We start from the raw sequence: 25213 nt of genomic DNA, 5'->3' as shown, positions 1-25213 counted from the left end.
AAAATTAAAATAAACAGGATCGAGAAACGATCCTTAATACATATTTACTGGACAAATCGTTTCAAAAATATGCGCAATAATAATTTATGCGCAAAACAACCGTACTAAGAAAATAAGACATAATAACACTCTTTACAAAAATTGTATTTCGAGATTTTCGAGAAGAGTAAATCAATAAAACGGGATCGACGAGCCACCCTTAATACGTCTTTATAGGAGAAATTACTTCAAAGAAATTGAGTCTATAGTGATTATGCGTAACAAAAAATAATAATAGGAACACCGACAAGCGTAATTCGTTTCAACTGCTCGCTTTTCTTCTTTTTATTTTCAGTCAGTCAGTGGCACGCAAGAATCTCTCTTTGTGTCGAAATCGCCCTGCAGTGAAACGTCCTGGTGCCTTATTGTCCGTGTGCTGATATTGCGAGGCTCGGACACGGGAGACTTGAAGGACGCGTTTAATGAGAACGCAACCTGGGTGAGAAGCCGTTGCCAAAAAAAAAAAAAAAAAACCCAAAAAAAGATGATGATGGTGAAGGCGCGTGAGTGGGTGATGAAGATGATGGTGGTGCATGCATTTGACACGATGATGATGTGTTGTAAGGCGGGATTGGCCATTTCAGCTGCATGTAGGAAGCTGCAACGATTCCGGTGCTCACACTATTCCGCGCACCGAAAGACCGTGAAAAATAACCCAATAAAACATGTTATTCCATTCCTTATGTTCCGTAGATTTTGGATTGTATTATAATTGATTGTGTTGCTTTACTCAACGATTTGTTATCACAATTTTCGTTTGAGAAATTGGTGCCAGTGGAGCCATTTTTTACAGCGAAGCTGTAGATCACTCGTTCGTATGCATTTCTTATTGTCGCGGTCCATCAGCAGGATTGTTCAGCCGAATACTCTGTGCGGCAAAGCGAAATATCGCCGAATCTCGGCGGCGCAGCACGCGTAGCAAAACCGCCGCGCCATTTCACCCGACAGTTCGCCATGAGGCTTGATCGTTCTTCTGGGCGGTCAAGACAGAAACAGTGTCACGAGTGCTGCTGAGGCTGCCGAAGTCAATGGGTGGTTTTAGCCTGCCTTGCTTGCAAACCATGTGCAGCGTGCTGGCGGTACGTGCAGTGATCGACCTTGTAGACTCAGACGAGTACCCAGGGAAGGCGCTGCTACAGTACTTTCTGGGAACTTCCCTGTCATTATTTTATGACGTGCACACCGCCGCTCCTTCTGCTGAGCAGCCGCCGCCATTTTATGCGCATGTTATAAAAACACTGAGAAATCTCCAGTCTTCCTTGCCAAGCCTAAGTTTCAGGGAAAGTACGGCAAGTGAAGTGTGCGAAAAATTGGCAATAACCCAATTAGACAACCAACAGATGGGAAGGGCACGCGGTGTCCGTTGGCATCAGCTGACTTCGGCGGCACTTCCGGCTGACGTTCGGGATTTCGGGTGGATACGTGGCTGGGAAGTTCCCCCGACGTGTGACCGTCTGGCGAGATTCGGCGTTGTGCGTTCCGCACGGTGTCCGCACTGGGGCCACACTGAAGCATTATAACATGTCTTGTTTCACTGTCGTGTAGCGGCAACATTTTGGACTGTATTAAGCAGGATGTTCGGACTCACACTTCGAATGAACACTCGTTCAAATGATGTGTTGGTCAATATTCTGATGTGCGCTGGTGCTTTTGTTTTGTGGAGAAATCGTGGTGCTGCATGTCTTTGAACACGGCCGCAACGGGCAATGTTCCCACTGCTGTGGCGTGTCCGGTCGATTCTCATGAGTCATTTGAAACACGAGTTGGCAGCTCTAGGAGAAGAAGCCTTTCTTTTGCGTTGGTCTACGCACTTTATAGTGGTCAGGAGCAACATCCAGAGCGTTTATCTAGTGCCGTACTGAGTTCAGTATACGCCTCGAGCTTTGCGATCGCAGCGCCGCCTGCCGCCGCTTCTTCGCGGCGCTTACGGGATGGCCGCGGCGCAGCTGGTAGCGGCTCATGCAGTATTTTGGTTCTTTCTCTTCCTTTTGCCTTTCGACGCCCTAAACAACTTGTTATGGTGATGTCTGTAAGCAAATAGTACGTTTAGGGCACTTAAAAAAAACAGATGCGTCCTGATAGAGCGCTCGAACGCCAGCAAGAGCTATCCGGGGACGCGGTAGTGCGCGCTTCTTCGCCGCTCTTACGGGCGCCGGCAACGGCAGCGGCATATCATCACTGTCACCTCCGAATACGTCAGGCGGAATTGAATTCTTTTGTCGCCCTGTTTAGACCTGGTACTGGCACAGTGAGAGGTTGCTTCCGTTTTACAGTGCGGACAACGAATGCTGCTTTGTTTCGAATATATACGTCGTAGAAAAATATGATTCTGGGATGTGATTACCTGATACCTTACAATAACTTGTGCCTTTTGTAAGAACAGAGACCACGCGAAATAGAGTATATTACAAGGCTCTGCGTCGTGAAATGTGTGCCCCTTAACTCCTTATAGCAAGAACCAAGGTGGGTAATGAAACCGCGGAAAAATAAATGGTCTGCAACTCCAGGAGAAACGAAATAGCTCGTACAGGAATTAAAAAAAAAAACAGTGTAGCTCCGGAAATGGTAAAGAAGCTCGTCTAAACTTAAGCCAGGTAAATCTTACCAGACCACTGGATGCGAAATGCACTGCTATTTCGCAAGACATGGGGGAGGGGGACGCTTAATGATCGTTGTGTTCAAATTCGGAGCGAAATCAAAGAATGGATGTTTTAGTAATAACGCCCACGCATTTTGTTTTTCGACTTTAACGAACAGCTGATCACTCGGCGGATGCATTTTTCGAAGCATACAGTAAGTATATACGTAGTCACAAGTGATAAAAGGTGTCGTTGGAAGAGTGTGCACAAGGCTTTTCACTTTCACTTTCCACTTTTTTTGCTGGACTCTGCAGGCTGCCTATGTCATATAACGATGTTTCGAGGATTCGTTTAGTCGCGGACGCGGATATATAAGCGGAGGCTATATGTAGCAGATGATGAAAGTTTGCGAGTGCTCACCGCGCGACAAGACGACCCAGCAGTAAATTCTTTGTCGTGTGCTGATTCCCGCATAATATTTTGCATTATCCATCGTACTTATTTCGTAGAATGTCCGTGAAATTTATGCCACAAGTATACAGTAAGTATATACGTAGTAATAAGCGATAAAAGGTGTCGTTGGAAGAGTGTGGTACAGGGAGATATGACGCGTAACTGGCGAGCTGTGCTCAGCTAGATTATGTAAGCACACGAGAAAGATTTACATTGTAATGTATAGCCGTAGCATGAGTATCTAAACGAATGCTGCTTACGGGGAACTGTTAGTAGATTTCAGGGCCGTGGAATTACATTCAGCTCCATGCATATGCCGGTTTCGCGAGACCGGCCTATGACACACACCTGGCGCTTATGCAGACCGAATGTACCATACTAACATCGCGTCAGAAGCATTTACTCTCTCGTAAATACACAACATTTGCGAAAAAAGTGATTGCTCCACATAAATATGGGTTTACAACGCATACAAACGGAAAATATCATTCGCAAATGTGCCGCAAAAGCAACGGCGACAGTGGTGGGCGGGCCGGAAACTCCCGCGGCTGCTTTCGAAACGGGCCGCTAGGAGGATTTCAGTGTCGCCCCTACTAATTTTAGGGACCTTAGCCCCTACAGGCAGCGCTCGAGGCGTATAGTTTATGAACTTTTTCTTTGAACGCTGGTGAAATTTGTGTGACTTGGTTTGTAGTAGCTTGTTGCCCACGCCAAACATTTTGTGCAGGGTGTAGAATGACCACGTTACATGAAAACTGATTGGATAATTTTCTGTACTTAGGGCAGCGCGGTTATCACTAGTCGCTGCGCCCTGATATGTGGGTTATAATAAATTTCCTTTACCCCGACCCATGGGCGTTTTCGTTCTTTGCTGCCATCAGAAAACGGCTGCAGCGGCCGGGATTAAATCGGCGTCCTTGCGATAAGCAGCACAACTCTTTAGCCAGGGCAACTGCTGCGGGTTGACCACTCAAGCTAATTAACACTGTTCAATTACAATTAATCCTCAGCAACAGAAGCTGTTTAGCGCTGTTTCGATATCAGTAACCATCGTGCACAGCGGCTTACATCGGCATGCAGAGATCGTGTTTTTTTTTTTTTTTGCTCCGCCGTCTTCCATCACTGCATTCGGGGTTTTCTCAAACGCGAACCAAGAGCCGTCCATTTGTTCTCCGTTCCGACGAGGAGGTAGTTTTTGATTGATTGATTGATTGATTGTAGGGTTTAACGCGCCGACGCAACGCAGGCGATGAGGCGCGCCGTAGTGGAGGGCTCCGGATTAATTTCGACCAGCAGGGGATCTTTAACGTGCGCCAAAATCTCGTACACACGGGCGTTTTTGCCTTTCGCCTCCATCAGAAAAGCGGCCGCCGCGGCCGGGAATCGAACCCGCGGCCTCGTGCTCAGCAGCGCAACGCCTTAGCCACTGAGCCACCGTGGCGGGTAGGAGGTGGTTTTGCGTGGTCGGTAATTGTAATGACTTGCGATGCTTGCATTGCTTTCAAGACGCAAGCGCTCGCGAGCTCCCTCCGACATAGCCAGCGATACCACGACACCACCCCGTCGTCTGCTGCCCGGTGCCGGTGCTAGTGCGCCGCGGGCAGCGCAAAAACGCTTCGTCACGCCTGTCTAGACAAACGAGTGAAGCACCGTCTGCGAGTCTTGGTTCGCAGACGATGCTTCAGCTGCCGCGCCTGCGGAGCACTCGGAGTGACCTCATTCCGTGCTTGGATTTCGGGCCGTTTTACGCAGTTGCCTGCGTGAAAACGTCGCGTAAATTGTTGGGCATACTTTCTCCGACGGCTGTGAAAATTGTGCGGATATGTGTAGCAGTGACAGAGCCGTGGCTCAGGCCATTTCCTGTGGACTAAAGGACGACTGATATCCATCGGTGCATACTGCGAAGTTACCGTCGGTATTAATTGCCCTCTGAACTGCGGTGAAATGAACATTCCTGTTGTTTGGAGCCTTAAAAAGGTGACATGGTTGGGTTTCCCATTTTCAAACCACGTGTTTGCAGGCACGTTCGCCACAACAAAAATTTTCCGCGTCGTGAGCTGCTGTGTGCGTAAGGTTTGCTTTGGCGTCAGCCACAGTGGTGATGGAGGAGACTGCAGGTGAGGAGCACTTAGAGGACAAGCTCTGGAACTTGTGCGTTGACTAATGAGGATGAGGATACAAGGAGTTTCCTGCGGAAGTTGTGTGCCGCCGGCTGGTTCGAAGGACGGAGCAGCACGGAATCAAGATTGCCGGTAAGCGTACTATTTAAACAGTCATTTGTCCTGCATGGAAACGGTGCACAATTCGCTCATGGTAAGCCATAGTAGTTGCGGCAAACGGGTTGGGGAAATAGCAAGATTTTTCTGGTTGCACTTTGTGCACCCTGTTGCGCTTTGTGTTTCGTGACAGCTTTTGTGAATTACCCTCACTTATGCCAGGAAAGAGCAGTGTCAGCACTTCGAAGTTTTTGAACGGGATAGAGCCCTCTGTATTTTTTTTTTATTCGAAAACCGGTTTCTACAGCCGAAAATGGCCCTAAAAAACACTCGTCGAAACTTGTACATAGACAGATATACGGAACATATACACCTCGTGAAGTGCCAGCGATAACGCCGGTGACGCCGGGGCGACGGCATGCGCCAGGTGAAGTGCTTCGTGAGCGGCGCGCAGACGCTTCGGCACTCATGTCCAGACACACGGTCGCTTTCCGTGGCTTCGTTTGGAGGCTGCTCCTTTATTACCAACACCGCTTCGCAAACGCGAGGGCACCGCTTTAGCGAGGGCTTTTAAAGACGATAGCCTTTCTTGTGCTACTTAAACCAGAAAATGTTGCTCTGCGGCTGTGTCTGTCGGTCTGTCTGTCTGTGTGTGCGTGTGCGTGGGCGTGCGCGTGAGTGTGAATGTGAGAGAGTGAGAGTGAGTGTGAGTGTGAGTGAGATTGAGTGAGTGAGTGAGTGAGTGAGTCGGCTATAAAAACAGCTTTCCGTGCAACTTTTATCGCTTTGTGACCCGTATAAACGAGCTATATACACATCTAGCTCGCAAGAGGAGATAAGGAAAGGAAAACTTCAAAACGACGAACGAAAAACGAAAGACGAAAACCGCCACGTACCGCCTACGTAAAAAAATCAAGCTCTTGCTTTGATAAGGCCGCACACGGTCTACGGACACATTGATCTGCGGAATGTGCCATCTCAGCCGCTTCCACAATTTATGTCGTCTGGCCGGAGACCTGATAATGCAAAACGATCGTCTGGTCGCACAGAGGATAACACGGGTTTCGCTATACACATTTTTTAAAAGCAAAACGTTTTTAGTGGGTCCGATGGCATCCTGTCAAAAAACTAATGCATTTCCACATAGACCGGTTGGTCAAAAGCTCTGATAAGATCTCTGGACACATGGCGCGTGCGTGAAACCAGTCTTCTATTGTGTTAAAACGGTTACTTGAAAATCGCGAAAAAGGAACGATTCTAGATAAGACAATACACGCATCGATCGTGAAGAAGGAGTACAATAGTATATCTTTATTGATTGATTGATTGTAGGGTTTAACGCGCCGACACAAAGCAGGCGATGAAGCGCGCCGTAGCGGAGGGCTCCGGATTAATTTTGAACACCTGGGGATCTTTAACGTGCGCCGAAATCTCGTACACACGGGCGTTTTTGCTTTTCGCTTCCATCAGAAAAGCGGCCGCCGCGGTCAGGAATCGAACCCGCGACCTCGTGCTCAGCAGTGCAACGCCTTAGTCACTGAGCCGCCGCAGCGGGTTAGTGTAACTTTATCTGAGAAACCACGTGTCGGTATACATTTAGATCGTTCGTAGATGCGCTTACTTAGTGAGCGAAAAATCGTCGCATGGGTTCGTTCTACCTTTGCGATGTGGGTCTTTGAAGGTTTGGGGATCGATTGAACGCAATTTCAGCGAAAGTTGGACGCACTTTTAGCAATGGTTTTTGACGCACTTCTGACGCAGTTTTGATGTCATAAAGCTATCGCGCCGCGTCTCTCAACTTCCTTTACGAAGCTATGGTAAAGTTTTTATAATGGGCAGCCAGCTGCCCGTCAGTGGCAACTCTCTGCTGTCTTTATTCTAGTGCTCTTTTAAACGGACGATCAAACATCTGCCAGTTTGTCCAATATTGTGGCTGTGACATGGGCGGAATTTCGTAGATGAGCCTCGATTAAGCGACAAGCAGAGAGCGTAAAACAAGAGGAAAGACAAAGAGGGAAGAGTCGAAGATAAGATAGCTGTTATTCCCTCCTTGCATAGAATTTCGCGCAACCTTAATTAAAAAATTAGGGCAACGTTCTGGCATCAAGGTCTTGTTCACGCCGCCAAACAAGCTTTAGTGCTTGTGCAGGTTAAGCTGCCCAACGCGTAAGTGGAAACCGGTCTGCGCTATTAAACACAGAGATTATTTTGTACACTGTCGGCGTGGCGTTGTCTACAAAATTCCACTTTCATGTGGAAAATCCTGTATTGGCCAAGCCGGCAGATGCATGAATGTCCGTTTATAATACTGCACAAAAATAAAGTCAGCGTCGCCACTGACGGACAGCTGGCCACCCATTGTAAAAAATAGGTAAGAGGAAACCAGTGTTATCCTCTGTACGACCATACGTTCGTTTTGCACTACCAGCGCTCCGGCCTAACGAGAGAAATTGTGGAGGTGGCTGAGATAGCACGTTCTGATGATCAATGTGTCCGTAGACCGTTTGCGGCCTTATCAAGGCTTGAGCTTGATTTCTTTGCGCAGGTGGTACGTGTCGGTTTTTGTCTTCTACCCCCCAACAGTCATCTCTGTAGGAAAAAAATTACCCCATCTTCCCGAGGGGAACCCTGAGTAGGATGCGGAGCATCGCGGGGTTCACCTACATTTCCCCCAAACCCAACTACTAACACAACGGAACGCAACGGAACCCCCGATGGGAATGTAGACGTTGTTGACGTTTACAAACGGCTTCCCGTTCTCGAAGGTTCGGTTCCGCCGCTCGCTTCGTACGTTTGCGTTCCACTTCACGTTGTCGAAGTTCCGGTACCGCCACTCGACGTTCTCGAACCGACGCTGCTTGACGTTGCCGAAGCTCAGGATCCGCTGCTCGACGTTGACGCTTCGAAGCTGCTTCGCGCTGACGCAGTTCAGGGTCCGCCGCTCGCTTCAAGCATTTGCGTTCACCATCGCGTACCCTTCGCTTCGCAGCTTTGTCTTGAGTGGACGTAACGTTGGTTGCTATCTATTAGGGTTTGGGCTGATGCTGACGCGTGCTTGCGTCAGCCCACTCACTGACGGGACTGTTGCTTCCATCACACTTCATCGGAGGCATCAACGGAGTCAACCGAAGCAAGCGCTGCGCTGAACGCGCGCAGCGCTCTACCCGCTTTATATTCACACTTGAAGGAGAGGAGACTAGAGGAGGAGACTAGAACGGGAACACGCTTCGGGCTTCGCGTGCTGAGGCTGTCGCTGAAAGCGCGAGGGACGACGAGGTAGTGACTGTTGGGAACTACAATGTGTCTAAAGAGCTCGTCGTGCCCATTTCACTCCCAGTTGATGCTCCCGACGATAGGCCAACATCGGCTGAGCTAGTTGAGGTTCCGGTGTCGCCTGTGGCTGAACCGAAGTCGGGAACCGACCAGCCTAGAGGAGAGAACGCAAACGCGTTCCGGTGTCTGCTTGCCGAACGCGTTCGTAAAAAGGCGAGCAACAAGGAGGTAGCAAAAACTTCAGCGCGTAATTGTGGCGTGTGTTTCAGTGCGAGCAAAGCCGTGAGCTCGCATCGCGCCGAGGGAACGCCGCCTAGAAGCTGCAGTGCGCGCATAACGTATAAACGGGGGAAAATCCCGCTCGCTCCTCCGCGCGCTCGACCTGTGTCGAACAAGACGACCGGTGTCATTTCACGCGGTCGCAGCAGCTTTCAGAGAGCAGCCACACCTAAAGTGCGGTACAAAAGGGGAAAAGCTCGGGGCAATAACGAGAGCTCAAATCGCAGCTCTCGGCGCGAGAAGTGGCCTGTAGACGCCTGACTTTCTCAATTTCATTGTTTTTCGTGAAGCAGGTTTCGCCCTTTACGATTACGTTTTTTTTTGTGTGTGGGACATTTCCAATCACGCGAAATGTCACCTTTCAAGTTTGTTCACTTGTCTAAAGTACTGCTGGGCTAAAATATAACTAGTGTAGTTAGTTAGCGTATTTTATCGCAACTAAAAGCCTGGTAGATCTTCAGTGTGGATTTGTCTTCGCACTTGCCGGCGATGCAGTTGTGTCTTCCTGTGTTGTTCTGTTGCTTGCCTGACCAAGCCAGAGATGTTCTTGGGGAGCCACTACTCGTCCAGTGATCGGCCCTGTGAAGCTCCAGCACGGTGTCGTACAGCCCAGGCCTGGAGTCGAGCGTCTGCCGAGCACTTCACTTCGAAAGCATCCCTCCGGACAACGGTTGAAGACCCTTATCCATCGGGATCTCGGACCCCCGGCGAAGAAGCTGTTACGAATCGGCCAACGCCGCCGTATTTTCCCGCATCAGCCACCACGTGCGAAGCCACCACGTGCGCCACAGCCGTCAAGCGCCAGCGTGTCGGTGAATCATGCTTTCGTGTCTCGACATGCCGGGCCAGACACCTCACTTTGCAAAGCTGTTACGAATCGGCCAACGCCGCCGTATTTTCCCGCATCAGCCATAACGTGCGAAGCCACCACGTGCGCCACAGCCGTCAGGCGCCAGCGTGTCGGTGAATCATACATTCACGCCTCGACATGCCCGGCTCAGACGCTTCGCTATCGGCGCGATCAACATTCGATAGCGCGCCCAGGCACGTTTCAAGGACACTCTCTCCCCTCTCTCGGACTCCACGTGCGCCGAGGCTATCGATGACTCACGAACTGTGGAAAGAACGTTGTGTGTGTCTGTGACGTTCGTGGCGTGTTGCTACTTGTGGGCGTTTGACCGTTGCGGCTTTTGGGTATAAAATAGAAGCCGCCCAAGCGCTGAATTTCATTCCTGTCTGAGCAGCGAATTCATGCGGTCACTCTGCTCGAGTCCTGTATTGTAACCTCGCCCGTCGGGGCATTGTTTTTTGGCTTCGGCTCACCTCTCGCTATGTACTGCTTCTGGACTTCTTCACGGCTGCAACAGCGGCTGGCCGCTCGCATCATACACGCTACCACTCGTATGTCGGAGGCCACGGAGCTCGGATCGGGTGCCCCCGCCCGGTCCCAACAACGCCCACTTCGGCAGGGCGGTACGGCGACCAATTATTTTGTTCATTTTTTAAGCGCCTTTATTTTGCCACAGGGCATTGATGGGGGGGTATGAGTTGATAACAAAAATTGATTAGATGAACATGAAAGTGTTCGCTTCGCGTTCTTCGTTTTGATGTTTTCCTGTCCTTCTCTCCTCTTGCGAGCCAGATGTCTTATTTGTTGAAATACAGCCCTTCACTCGTCCGCGCGTCGTCCTCTGTTGTTACCGAGCTGTGTCTTCAGTATGACTATAAACCAACACGCCTAAACTTTTTCCCTTCTGAAGAGCGATACACGTTTTATTCGCGCTCAGCATTATGATCCAGCTGACGTGTCCTTCTTAGTTGAAGGCCCCAAGGACGCAAGCAGACTGGCCTGGTCTACCTTTTTGTGCCCGGAAGCACTTCGAATGCTATAGTTATCGCCAGCGCACAGTGGCATGGCGTGATTTGCTCAGCGGATTCATAGAGTTTCTTAGTAAGTATATGCAGTCAAAACTCGATCTAACAAAACCAGATCTTATGAATTTCCCGATATAACGAAGAAATTCGGACTACTCCGCAGGTGCCTATACGTCTCAATGGTCTTGTGAACTAATTCAGCGGAATTCCCGATTTAACGAAGTATTTTGAGAAACAAGGCACATTTAAAAGGGGCAATTCGAATGTGTTTCGTAGGAATGCCACGAAGATTATTGCGCCATGTCAAAAAAAATAACAAGGCATAGTTTCGTTTTTACGTAGCTCTACGAGGGAAACTCAGCAGGCCCAGAAATTCTACAGTTAGTTTCCGGCGCAAGATAGGTGAGAGGATGCTGACGACCCAAAAACTGCTGACGCTCCTGTGCCCCCTTAAAGGAGCCATGAAGAGAAAACACAAGTTTGGTTCATTCAAAAGATTGTCTCGTTAGAATCATACTGACACCACTTTTAACGTAAACTTCGCTCAAATAAGCTACATAATTAGGAAAAACGGAAATGGTCATGCGACCCACCAGCTCATTTCCCGCAACAGAACCTATGTCGCCACATGAGCTAAGCTCTGCGATTGGCGGAGGCTGGCAGAAGCAGACGCAAATTAGGTACAACTTACAAACTAGACGAACGAGCGATTTGCGCTTAAATTTAGGGCACATTCTTTACAAAGCAATAAGAATGATGGGACAAACAGTGGAAGTTACGAAAGCACATGTAAACATAGAAGTACTGATGCGTTCTGCTGTTTGTACTGCGCACAGCATGCTTGGTTTCGCTGCACAGCACTACGGGGCTTGGGGTTGTCTCAGACGACACTGGCCGATTGACGCAAGCAACGGTGTCTTACGTGGCCCCATTTGTCGAGCGAGCACTATTTCAGGGAACGAATATTTTCTCCCAGAACAAAAACAAGCCAGGTTTAAATGCGGGCAAAAACAAGCCAAACGCTTGCCACGGTATGATGGCGCCATCTAGGTTACGGAACGTAAAGAAACGCGGGAACAAACCAACACCGCTGTACAGGGTGGAGACAACCTTTGAACGGTCCCGTGCCGCCGCAATTGGGCCAACGGGCTCAACGCGTTATTCTTTTCGTTTCCCACGAGACCTAGCAACGCGAAACAGATAAGATGATTCAAACTTCACCAGTAAACCGCATTGCGGCAATAATTTTGATGGGGTTTTGACACAATGACTTGCTTCCGCGGCGCCAGCGTATTCACGTCTCTACCCTGTACGGCGGACGCGTGAATCAAGGTACTCTAGGCTGAAGAGCGGTCGGTTCCTGTGTTGTCATTGCAGACCACGAAAACAAACGATTTAGCGGGAAAATCGAAATTTGAACTTAAATTGAATAATTTCTCAGTGAATAAAGCATCGTTTGTATCCGGACAAGTTCTAGGGGCACTATAAAACACGAAATCTTTCGAATAAAACAAAGTTGCATTTTCTTTTCATGGCTCCTTTAAAGGGCTGCTGAAGAGCTTTCCATAAAAAAATTTGTTTGGGACATTACTATAGTTTTCTTCACACTGAATTCGAAAAACATGTTTACTTAACATGCAAACCACCTTTTTTCACCAAAACAACGACCCCTGCCCGAGGGCACAAGCAGAGCCATGGCTGTAGTTCACGATTGGCCAGCGGTAGATGACATCATATTCAGAAGTGCCGGCACTCCAGTGACTGCTCAGTGTGAACAGTTTATTTAGTTCCCATTCAGATATAGGCCAAAAGTCTCCTGGGGAATGGAAGACACACACGATATTTTCTTAGAATAGGGGAGCCTGAGGGAAACAAATGCAACACGTGCACTTGTGATGAGCTTTAGAAAGGGGCTTTCCAGAATTCAACGGCTTGCATCCGACTTCAGTTTCTTGGATGCAAGGAACTTGTGCAGATATTGAATCGTCACCTTTACTACCAGTGCTCATCACAATTCCTAGCACAATGGACCTCTCCCGGGGTACGTCACGCGGCGGCCGTGACGTCACGGCGAGCGCACGTGCTGGGTGTGGCCGGGAGGGTGGTTGGCAAAACATTCGGACCCGCGCGCGGCGCGTATGCAGTGAGGCTGCATTAGACGCGCGCTAAAGTGGAGTTTGTGTTTATGTGTTCGGTTTTCTGATGCCGGTGGGTTGCTGTACTCTCGGCTAAGCAAATCGTGCGAGCAAAATCAGCGGCAATCAGGCTTTGCCGCGTCCCCAAACAGGTAAATTCGGCAGGTATTGTGGATGCGCGCAATGCGCCGAAGAGGCTAGCAGCACAAGCAGCGACATCGTCCGCTCTTACTCATAACAACGTTTCTCATTCTCGAACTTCTGCTGTTCTTCAAAGCGCAGTCATATCGTCTACATTGGCAGTCCGCGCTGATTACTGCCATGAAATGATGCTGTTTATTAACCATCTTCTATCATGCAGCACCCGCAGAAATAGTACCGGGGGTTGGGGTCAGATGGAAACTTTCTTGCTGGGAAATATTGTCATGTTTTGATGAGATAGAGTACTGTATTAAAGATACAATGAATGCCTGACCTGCTTAGCTACGCGAAATAAATGTTTCGAAGAAGTATCCGCGATAGCCGCCTGCTATCGCGGATCGACCACGACAAGTATGGTCGTATGGGGAGATCTGTTCAAGACGAACAAAATTCATTGCTTGTAAATGCAATAAAGTTTTACCTTGATCAAAGATATTATGCCTTAAGGACGCGGCAAAACTGATATGCTTGCCGTGCTCACATGCATGTAGCATCATGCCTTCGGCGTGAGATGGGCCGCTCACGCGTCTCGAAAAAACTCGATATCTGTTGGCCCTAAGCGAACGGACTCAGTGAATGTATTCTTTTGTTGCGGCCTCCCGACGCCGGCGAATTCAGCGGGTGTACAAGGACACTAACTTTAACTATCATGAAATAATGAGTACCGATAATTATTTCAGTGCCACTGTCGCAAGCTATACGCATGCACTAACAATATGTGGCTGCTATGTTACTCTCACAATGGCGATGAGCCGTTTCGCGATTTTACTGGGGAAAAATGTAACAAAGCAATCGGTCACCTACGCATGAGCACGACATCATCGCGATAATTTTATTTGAATAATTTTTGGTTTTTGCTCTTTATATTTTTGTTTCGTTGCTGCTAATTTTACTTTTTAATCTTTTCATGCTTTACCTTTCCTTTCCCCCCTCGACATGAAATCGTTCGTAAGCCACTGTATCCGGGTGACGCAGAGATACCAAGAACAGGGAGCGTATAAGCTGCCTGAGGCACTGCGCTCAGCTTAAGCGGACCTCGAAAACAACAGTGAATGAGCTTTCCTTGGTATGTGTCCTAACATAAAGCATCATAACAAAACATTCCTGGAACGCGTCGCAAATGCCCCAATCTTCAGAATGACTCGTTAATGCTGTTCTGTCACGCACTGATTGTCCGAAAGCGTCACTCGTCATATACGAAAGTGTTGTGGAGGTTGTTGGTGCAGAAAGCAACATGGAGGTGCGACGTCAGCAGCTAGGATAGCTAGACCCCCACCTGTAATGTAGGCGGCCAGCGACGGCCCGAACCATCGGCACATCATTCCTTTCGGGCACCGCGCAACCAGGCCGGGCCGGCGGCGCAGGCGCGTTCTGCCAACCGAAGCCGCATTTCGCGGCCGCCCGCCACCCGTCGCGCACGTGCGCTTCGTGACGTCACGGTGTTTACATACAGGGAGAGGTCCATTGTTCAACACACCATCATCCCTTTCTCGCATGTGTAACTTTGCTTTTACATTCGGGCAGGCGGCAACAAGCTGTGTGCTGCGGTCTGCATCGAGCGCGCAGGCAGCAGTAATGCAGCTGCCGCGTCGCATGGAGGTGCTGGTGCTGGATCATTCCATGACCAGTCAGTGTAGAGAAGGTTAGTCTTGGAATTTGCGGAATATGTGCAGTTTTAGAATAGGGGAACCAAGCGTTGGGACCCCCAATAAGTTAAGGCAACCCAAAGGCAACACGGTCGCATGACGAGTTTTAGAAGAGCCCCTTCCCCAACAGCTGGCAGCCGGCTTTGGTTGCTCAGATGTTGGGAACTTTAAGCTTAGCACCGCGACAGGTATTTCATCGCCGACTTCGCTGCAATTGCGAATGACAATCCCTAACACAGTCTTTTACCACACAATCATCCCCTTTCTCATTTGTGGAACTTTGTTTTCGCCATTATTGGCAATTTGGCAATCACCGACAAGACACCTGCTGCGGCCTGTGTTCATTCTTGCATGCAGGCAGTGCCATCCATCAGCCCCATGCCGTGCTACGTGCTCGGGCAAGTGCTAGTGCCAGGTGACCCACTAGCCTCCATGGCCGGTCGGCATAAAAAAGTGTAAGCTTAGCATTGTGGCACAAATTTGATCACCGTTTTCAAAATCACCACAGATGACAATCCCTAGCACAATTTTTCACCACACTATCATCCACTCTCTCGCATGTTTACCTTTTTTTTTTTTTTTTTGTGATTGCTTTGCTCTTGGGCAGCAGCGGTGAGCAGTTGCTGCCACGGCCTGCACCGATTCATGCCACTTCGTGGGCTGCAGGGCTGGGCTGAGATACCTCAAAACGTATTCTGGAATGCAAATATCGCCATCTATGCGTTGGGCACCTAAAATACAGATACTAAGATACTTTTTAAGTGTGAGGTAACAATATACTTCAGAGATACCTTTGCAGGCACAGAAAAAAAGTAATCTCTGAGATACCGATATCCTAGTACAGTTAAACCTCGTTATAACGAGACGGGCTATAACGAAATAATGGATATAACGAGCAAATCGTAATTCCCCTTGAAAGTCCCCATAGAAACCAATGTATTTAAAACCTCGTTTTAACGAGGTAAAATTTCGTTGAGAAATCAAATTTTGAGCTAATTTTACAACAGTGCGCAACGCGGATTTGAGACAGTGCGTGACGCGGCAACTGTATTAGCAGTTCAAAACTCCCGCCACGCGCGCGAAGCTGGCTGGCGCGCCATGCGGATGCTGCGCCCGCGAAGCCCTCCCCCTCTCCCTGCGCACGCCATGCAGACAATGGGGCCCTTCGATTTACAGTGTCGGACTCACCGCGGGCTCCCCGAGAAGCAGTCCGACGTTCGATTTTCTCACGTATCCCTATGGTTTCGGGAAATCCGCGGACTATCCGCGGTGAGCCCGAGAAAAACCCCAATGCACACGGCGTGCGCGGTTGCGTCGCCTTCCTCCCCCACCCCTCCTCCCCTGTTCGTATCGCCGACGTCGCTGCGTAGTTGTGTGTGCGTGGGTTTCGGCAGTCTTCAGCCTTATCTCTTATCATACTGCCGGCGTGATTCCAACAGCGCGAGTGCGACAGGCGGGAAGCGAAAGCGAAAGACTATCACTCTTGAACAGAAGACGGCTATGATAAAAGCCGTCGCATCGGGCGCGAAGGAAGGTAAGGTGGCAAGAGACTGACGTGTGGACGAGTACGCTGTCCACCAGCGTGAGTAACCGAGATTACATTGTCAGCGCTGTTTCACGTGGCTTGAAAAGAAGCGCTAAGGACGGCGTCGGAGGGACTAGATGCGGCGGACGAGCTGCGTCGCTACTTCGGCGCGCACGAGGGCGGCGAAGATGGAAGCCATAGCTCGCATCAGGAAGGTGCATCAATGTCCAATTACGGACTTCGTAGCCAAGTCTGTTTGAAATACGAGTTTTGAACTGCAATAAAGTAGGTTCGTGACTTTTCCTTTTTACCTCCGGAATGTGTTTATTTTACTGACTATCACCGTGCAGCAAGATGCTATTTCGCCCGCTTTTTGTTTTAGGTAACTACAATGCATAATATTTGCAGTAAATGTCGGCTACGGCTATAACGAAATATTGGCTACAGTTGAACCCCTTTATAAGAGACACGTACCGGGGAGCAGTTTCTGTCTCTTATATCAGATGTCTCTTATAAGCAGGGAACCATTTTTTCACTTACTAATCAGACCCTAGTTCAATGTGGGCACCATATGACTAAAATAAGCTCAAAAGAACGCTACAGCATGTTGCAAAAGATCCATTCTAATTTATGTTTGGCCCCCAGAATTTATGAAACAGTTCCGAATCTTGTTTGCTTCATGACTGTATTTACACTGTATTTTACAACCGATTCTGCAAGCTTTTTTTTCTTTCCTCGTTTGTGGATGAATCGTACATGTTGAGTTCACAAGCCTGATGAATAGGCAGAGCGCACAGCTTCTTCTGTTGTGGGCTCAGGCTATTCATTATGCTTGCAGGACTCAACATCTGCGATGCTTCTTGATTGGGAGCTATGCGAGTGGGAGAACCCGCATGTGCGATCGCACTCCATCCAATGGATGGCAGTAAGCTTCAACCACTTCTGTAAGTTGCATTTCCATTGGCAGGGCTTCTCATCGTCATCTCATAGCTGACTGAATGAACCACTGTGTGTTTGCTGAAGTTATAATAGTGACTGCAGGCGTCTGTCATTCACCTGTGCTTCCAGGATGGAAGCAACTGCAATTAGTGACTGGCGGCACTGCATCTGAAGTTAAAATGTCTGTTACAAGCGAGATTATTGATTAAAGTTTGAGGATGACTTGTCCCTTATAACCAATCTTCTACATCCAATGTCTGTTATAAAAGAGGTCGATTTAATGGGAAAGATAGGGCAGCCAACCATGTGGGTGAATAGTGTCTCTTATACCCATTTGTCTCTTACATCAGTGTCTCTTATAACGAGGTTCAGCTGTATAACGAAGCAAATCGCGGCGCCTCTTCAATTTCGTTATAACGAGGTTTAACTGTATCTCGATACTGCCCAGCCCTGGTGGGCCATACACGCATGCATGGCCGGCGTGTGTGCGGAACGCTTCCGCGTGCAGAAGACACTTCATGCTTTCCAGCTTAATTAATTTCTTGCTAGTGACACGCGAAATATCCAGACTTAGCTAAGCTATTATCATAGCCCATAATGATGACTGGGAAAACAAGCAAGACGTTTGGGGAACCCAAAGCTATAGGCACAACATGCAGTGCAAGGCGAAACATTTCCACAAAATTGGAACTGAAACAAAGCCTGCTGCTGGGGCTGAGGCGTCATATTTTATAATGTGCTAGCTAACGTTTGTGTGTTTTAAGAAGTAGAAACAATAATAATTCCACACCCACATACATTTTACTATTCCATGTCCGTGCATCAGTGTTCAGAAGTCCGGTTCGACAACTCCACCAGTCCTGCTTCACATGCATTCGGTATTTGTGATGTCAAAAATTGTAGTGCCTAGTGTATGCGGAGGAGATATGTTTTCAAACTTTTGGAATTTTCTTTGCGGGTGTTATATTTGCATTCACGACACTTTAATCCACTGAAACATGCCAACTTGCTCTTAAAGGAGCCATGAAGACAAAATACAAGTTGGGTTTATTAGAAAGACTGCTTAGTCCGATAACAATGATACCAATATCATCACAATCTTCGAACAAATAACGGAGATATTAAAGAAAACGTGTGAAGCAGTCGCGCCCCCCAGCCAATTTCCCGCAACTTTTCTATGACGTCACGGAACCTTGTTTGTGCGATTGGCAGCCGCCTAACTGACCTGTCGCGACGACACATGACTGGACGTCTGTAATGGGGCCTCTAGTTCCATTTGACCGCATCACTTGAATGCTAACGTGCAGTTAACGCACTGAAAATTATGTTTTATTGTTGGCCCGTATGACGTCATTCTTGCTCATAACGTGTCACTGTGGCGCAAAATTTGAAAGTTTTTAAGTAGTTCTTGCTTTTTTTTTTTTTTTCGTTAAAAAACATCTTTTGTGGCTGTAATGGAGCTGAGTGAGATACTGAATCCTAGTTCTTTCAAATTAAACAAAGTTGTATTTTCTCTTCATGGCTCCTTTAAACATTAGTGTCCCCTTAACCCTTTCACTGTCTGGTGTTTCTGGCCGTGACGCACCCCCAGTGTCGGTCTGGTGTCCGGAATATCAGGAAGGAGCATGGTGATTTATTTGACTATTCGGAAATGGTCATGCGACCATTTCCGAAATGGTCAGGAAAAACGGAAATGGTCATGCGACCCACCAGCTCATTTCCCGCAACAGAACCTATGTCGCCACATGAGCTAAGCTCTGCGATTGGCGGAGGCTGGCAGAAGCAGACGCAAATTAGGTACAACTTACAAACTAGACGAACGAGCGATTTGCGCTTAAATTTAGGGCACATTCTTTACAAAGCAATAAGAATGATGGGACAAACAGTGGAAGTTACGAAAGCACATGTAAACATAGAAGTACTGATGCGTTCTGCTGTTTGTACTGCGCACAGCATGCTTGGTTTCGCTGCACAGCACTACGGGGCTTGGGGTTGTCTCAGACGACACTGGCCGATTGACGCAAGCAACGGTGTCTTACGTGGCCCCATTTGTCGAGCGAGCACTATTTCAGGGAACGAATATTTTCTCCCAGAACAAAAACAAGCCAGGTTTAAATGCGGGCAAAAACAAGCCAAACGCTTGCCACGGTATGATGGCGCCATCTAGGTTACGGAACGTAAAGAAACGCGGGAACAAACCAACACCGCTGTACAGGGTGGAGACAACCTTTGAACGGTCCCGTGCCGCCGCAATTGGGCCAACGGGCTCAACGCGTTATTCTTTTCGTTTCCCACGAGACCTAGCAACGCGAAACAGACAATGTGATTCAAACTTCTTCAGTAAACCGCGTTGCGGCGATAATTTTAGCGCGGTTTTGACACAATCACTTGCTTCGGCGGCGAGCGAGCAACCGAAAATGGCGGCGCCAGCGTATACGTGTCTCTACCCTGTACGGCGGATTGGTGAATGAAGGTACTCTAGGCTGCAGAGCGGTCGGTTTCAGTGATGTCACTTGGGACCACGAAAACGCACGATTGAGCGGGAAAATCAAAATTTTAGCCTCAATTGTTTAACTTCTCAGTGAATAAAGCACCGTTTGTATCCGGACAAGCGCTGGGGGCACTATAAAACACGAAATCTTTCGAATAAAACCAACTTGCATTTTCTCTTCATGGCTCCTTTAAAGTTGCTATTGGCGGTGAGCGCGACCACGGGCGGCGCTGCGAGACGCGTCTGCGTGACGTCGGCGTAGGGATAGTCGCATTTGTCTACTTCACTCGGGCTCGCTCTCCCTGCTGTTTCTTTGCGCTGGGTTGACGTTCGATGCTCGCCCGCAACAGATTTTGCATGCGCATAAAGTTTTATCCCAAAAAATTCCTCAACTCGCATGAGCACGCTCAAGGCATGATTTCAAGTATAGGGTTGTTTGTTTGTTACCACTCCGCAAGAAACATTGCCTGCTTCACACCATCCATTGCGAAGTCTATCCCATGCGAAGCTCCCAGAGTTCGAGCTTCTTATTGTTACTTATAACCAGGGCTTTGGTTTCTCTATCAGAATCCTTAAAGCAAGGAGAACAAACCAGCTGCTAATAATCGACAACCAAGACAGTGCAAGACCAGTATGAATTCCCGGCCCTCCTTTTGTAGGTTAACCTTTTATTTCTGCTTTGCCAGAAGGTATTAGGGGCTCGGGCTGCTGGCGTCTTCTGTCGTCGTTGTAATCGTCGTCTCATGTAGTCACGGGTTCTAAAACACCGGGACACTTGTTTACGCCTCGCGCTAGGACGCTTCGTGCTTCAAAGATACAAGACTTTTACAGCAAAGCTGTATACCTCTACCCTCCAATGGTTTCATATCCGTTGGTAAAAACGCCAAGGCGCCAAGAATACACTTATACACTGCACGCTTCGCCCCTTCCCGGGTTTCACGTTAGCTGAGATGGCCCGGAATTTTTAGCACTCTCAGTAACCGTTTGCAAGCAGAGTGTAACAGAGTTTTTGTAACGTGGCGGAACGCTCGAAAGCATTGAATCCACCCTTTACGATGTCATGGCGTGTGAGTATGCCGACATGCACCGCCTAAGGTAGCAAAAAATGCAGGCTGAGTTCAGTATATAGCCTTCTTTTTGTTCGCAAAACAATTGTGGTTTCAACGTCGTCTGATATTTGTCCAATCGCGAAATGGGCGAGTTTGAGCGCAGAAACTGTTGCCTCGCACAAGCGGAGTGTAGCAGACGACAGCGGCGCGCGCCTTTAAGCTGACGTCAGGAGCCAGAGGGCGCCACTCAAACATATCACCGCCAATGGAATGCGTTTATGGCTGCAACTGAACGGAAGCTGGTCAATAGGAGCGGTATAGCTCGAGTGACGTCACTCAAGCTTGCAAACAAATCCGTGACCAAAAAAGAGAGAACCATCTTTTGACGAGTTAGCAAGTCATCTGATGGGCGTACAGCAGTAATATTTGGCTTGGGTATTTTGTGGCCACTTAATGTAAATACTGGAGGCGCCTGTTGGTTACTCCCTAATAGTATTTCTGGTTTCGAAAAAAAGAAAGTTGGAAAAAAGTTGAGACCTTCAAGCAACGGCTCTCAAATGTCACCTCGGAGCTTGGTTATTCTGCACCGAAAATTGTCTGCATTACCTGCAGTGTACTTTTCTTAGTAGACTAGGATTATTGGTTTTATGCCCCAATGCGCCAATGCATTGTGGGCACTGCAGTGCCCACAATGCATTGGCGGCACGCATTGTCGCGCTTGTTAGGAATATTTGGTTAACTAAACTCGTACTCCTACTTTCTATAAGAAACAAAAAGAGCAAAAAATAGTTTCTGAAAGGCGATCATGAAAGAACATCGTTGGTGGTAGCCTGAAAGCATTCTGCAACTGGCCGCTACGGCTTTATACACGACTATGCAAACAGAGCGGCCGTGCTTCCTTCCCAATGATTCGGTTCTTTCGGGCCGCTACTTGGTTTGCGAAGCGTCTCCGTCGTAACCCTGTCTCCTATCGCGTTCCAAAGTGAGCGGTGCACACAGTGCGCCGAGCCTTGCGCTGTATGCACTGCACGGAGCTGTAAATCGACTCAAGGGCCTCTCTTTCGTGTCTATGGGCGCTGTGCGGCCACGGGCAGTGCTAAAGCGACGAACATTACCCAGGGAAGCGGCCGCTGAAAGCCAGAACTAGCGCGTTCTGGAGGAAGTCGATCGGCACCCAACCGCCCTGGCAACGGTTGCTCGCAGCCGACACTGAGCAGAATTCGGCTGCCCGTTTTCCTTTGTCTATTGTAACCGCCGCAAGCGCCCCTCGCAGCCCATGTGCTTTTATTTTCTTCGACGCTACGCCGAGCCTTTCTTACCCTGGGATCTTGGTTTTGTACCGTTACAACAAAGGAATTTTCGAGATGAAATACCGATTTAGGGGCTGCCTTGTAACTTGCGAAGGGAACTTGTCTGCTTTGCCTTTGCAGGCGTGCAATACTTGGTGTAAGCCCATCCAATACTTGTCAACGCACTTCTAGGCAGCGCCGAGATATTGGATGAGAAGCCTTCAGCGGGGTTTCCTGCTCACTTCACTTGTTTTGTTTCTGCTTCGTGCCTTGCTACCAATCTTTTTTCTTTCATATGAGGTTTTTTTTTTGAGTTACAGGTATGCCGTCTGGCCGAAGACGGTCGCATTAACGTATGCACGGATGTTTTCTTTCATGGCACTGCAAAATGAGATAACGAGATATAATACACGCCATGTGCCGAATTTGTGCACCGTAATTATGATAGCGAAGGAAGCTTGATCCATCTAAGCAAGAGATAACGAATCAATTTATTCTCGTAGCGATTGTCTGTAGGTGACACACCGGGACATTTATAGGAGTATTAACCAAAAGCGAGAATAACTGAAAAAAGTATTGTTCTCTGTCTTGCGCGTACGTGTGCTCCCAAAATGTTTCTTTTTCAAGGAGATGGGCTTACATGGTCATCGACATTGTTCGCATGACAACAATGGTAACAAACTCCAATTGGCTGAGATGGCAACCCACCCACCCGCAATGCTGGCGTCACGGGCTACGAACGCGGGTATGAGCCGGCGTGACATGCGCGATGCGGCCTGTGGCTGCGAACGCGAGTATGCGACGGCCCGACGTTAGAATGTGAGGAAACAGCGCTAAAAACAGGAAGTATACTCAGCTGACACAAACGCGGCGCCGTGTTTACGTGTTAGCATTACGTTCTGAGGCCTAACGTCTACCAGCTAACCAGCTGAGGTCAAACCAGCTACGTACAATGAGTTAATGTTGCTTGGCACGCCAGCGACAATTACAGATACCCACATCCGATTCAGCACTTTTCATGTGGCTGCGACGTTAACGTACGCCACCCCCCCACGCGCGCGCACACGCGCACACGCACACGCGCACGCACGCACACGCGCTCACACACACACTCACGCACACACGCGCACGCACGCGCACACGCACACGCGCGCACGCACACACACGCACACACGCACACGCAAGCACACGCGCACGCACGCACGCGCACACGCACACGCACACGCTCTCTCTCTCTCTTTCTCACACACACACACACACACACACACACACACACACACACACACACACACACACACTCACACACACACACACACGCGCGCGCGCGCGCGCGCGCACAAGTGTCGTGAGCACGCACCCTCGCTCCCGACATCTCAATTGCGCATGTCCGTGCGTTTTTCATGCCCGCTGCCAGGTGGCGGTCCGCTCGTATGTGTTTGTCTTTCCATCCCCATGTCTCATCCGTCACCATAAACCTCATTGAAGGAAGCGAAGTAGCGGTTGCTTCGGTGCGAAAGCACTTCGGCCGTATACCGCCTTGAATTTCGCGGAGCAGCGGTACGTGTGTGGGAAGGGGGCAGGGAACGAGGTATGCGTTGTCCTGACTATAGGCCTAAGGTTACCATTTGAGATCTAAGAGCTTGACTTACAATTAGTGTGACGCTGCTTAGGAGGTGGTTAGGCTTAACGTTACGGCTGCCAAAGAATAGTAGGAAATGTGCCGGGATTACTTGATTAGAAGCTGAAAAACGAAACTAAACACAATGCACAATTATGTAAACTTAGTTCAAAACGGAGGCAACATTGAACAACTAATAAGGAGGGGATACCAATCAGGGCGAGAATCATTTTGGTCATAGACGACGTCTTTAAGATTAATGATCATATTGCAGAAGTGTGCTCTGGAAGAAACCATAGGCTCAGTGTGCCTATACAGTATTTGCGTTTTCCATAAACTATGCAGAGCGATTACAAGAAAAAAACAATCATATGGCGCATCACCGTCTGCGGGTGATACGAGATACCGTATACCATGCGGAGTCAATTCAAAGACCTTCTTAAGAGCTTTTGGACGACATCCCAAAATAATATGGCATCCTTACAATTTATGAAGCAGTTTCCGGTACGTCGCACATGCGACTGTTCACAGAAGACACAAAAATGTTCCGGTTGTGGTGCCACGTCTTAAAAGACAAAGTTTCGCTTTGCTGTTTGAAGAAAAACGTTTTTGTTGAGAGAGAAAGAGGCATATTACGGACACATAAGAGCACATCTTGTCCAGCCAAGTTAGAATAAACCGATAAACCGTTCTATACAGTAGTGCTGGGGAAAGCATGGAAATTAGGTCCTTGTAGAGATTAACGCGAGACACAGTTAACATATAACTTGAGGAAAAACGAACCAGCAAAAACCGTATTGAAGTGTACACTTCATATATACCCCCCCTCCCCCCCCCCCCCCCCCCCCCTAAACAAGGTCTGGTCGAGAACACTGATGAGGCAACAAGATTAGGCACGAATCGGAATAGGCGGGCCCTACCCCACTCTGGTGATTTTCTCGTTCTTCGCGAGTTTTGACGAACTGTCATTGCTTCGAGATTTACAAGCGACCATCTGGAACCTAAGCATCACGTTCGGAGGGCGCTGCGGCGCCCTCCGGCCTCTTCGGTGAGCGTCTTGCCAAGTGCACGGCGGTTAGGCTTCGGCCGCCGCGACCGCCTCCGTGCCCAACATCGGGCGAAGATGGAAGCCGGCACAGCATCAACAGCAGCTACGTCGCTGCCAACAATTGATATGTCAACTGCAGTGCCTGCACAAGTCACCTCTCCACTACTTGGAAGTGATCAGATGGACACTATGGCGCAGTCCTTCGAACAGCAGCTAACCTCGGCGCCACAGGTGATGACTGTGCCGACTCCTGATCATTGCCCGATGGAAGTAAGAATACAGACACCACGGTCACGAGCCTGGGTCGTCAACCGCTTCCAAAAGGCTACCAGACCCTCCATCCCAGGATGGCAAAAACATCGCCGTCTCACCGGGGGGAAACGACCTCGTACCAATCCTCGTCCGCCGGAGTCCATGTCATCCCACTCATCATACAAGATGATAATCAAGCCCAAGTGCAACTTCGACATGTCCAGGCTCCATAATCGCATCATTCAGCGTACTTTGGACGCATACCTTCATGTAAGTGAATTCAAGGGCTTTGCCCTTCACCGCCCC

At 48.8% G+C, this 25213-nt stretch overlaps 1 protein-coding gene across 1 annotated transcript in view; it reads left to right on the top strand.

Annotated features, from left to right (window-relative positions):
• Window positions 1-4722: 4722 nt before the first annotated feature.
• The window catches only part of LOC144155693 (uncharacterized), a 654708-nt gene continuing 634217 nt past the window's right edge, over window positions 4723-25213 (top strand). The window contains exon 1 of the mRNA XM_077687294.1: window positions 4723-5323. Within this exon, the coding sequence (XP_077543420.1) occupies window positions 5235-5323 (89 nt within the window). The 5' untranslated portion in view covers window positions 4723-5234. The remainder of the gene's footprint in view (window positions 5324-25213) is intronic.

The sequence above is a fragment of the Haemaphysalis longicornis genome, unplaced genomic scaffold (genome assembly GCF_048455015.1).
Source record: "Haemaphysalis longicornis isolate Haplotype H1 unplaced genomic scaffold, Haemaphysalis longicornis Haplotype H1 scaffold_1, whole genome shotgun sequence".
NCBI classification, from domain to species: Eukaryota; Metazoa; Arthropoda; class Arachnida; order Ixodida; family Ixodidae; genus Haemaphysalis; species Haemaphysalis longicornis.
This window is presented reverse-complemented; position numbering and strand designations above follow the sequence as displayed.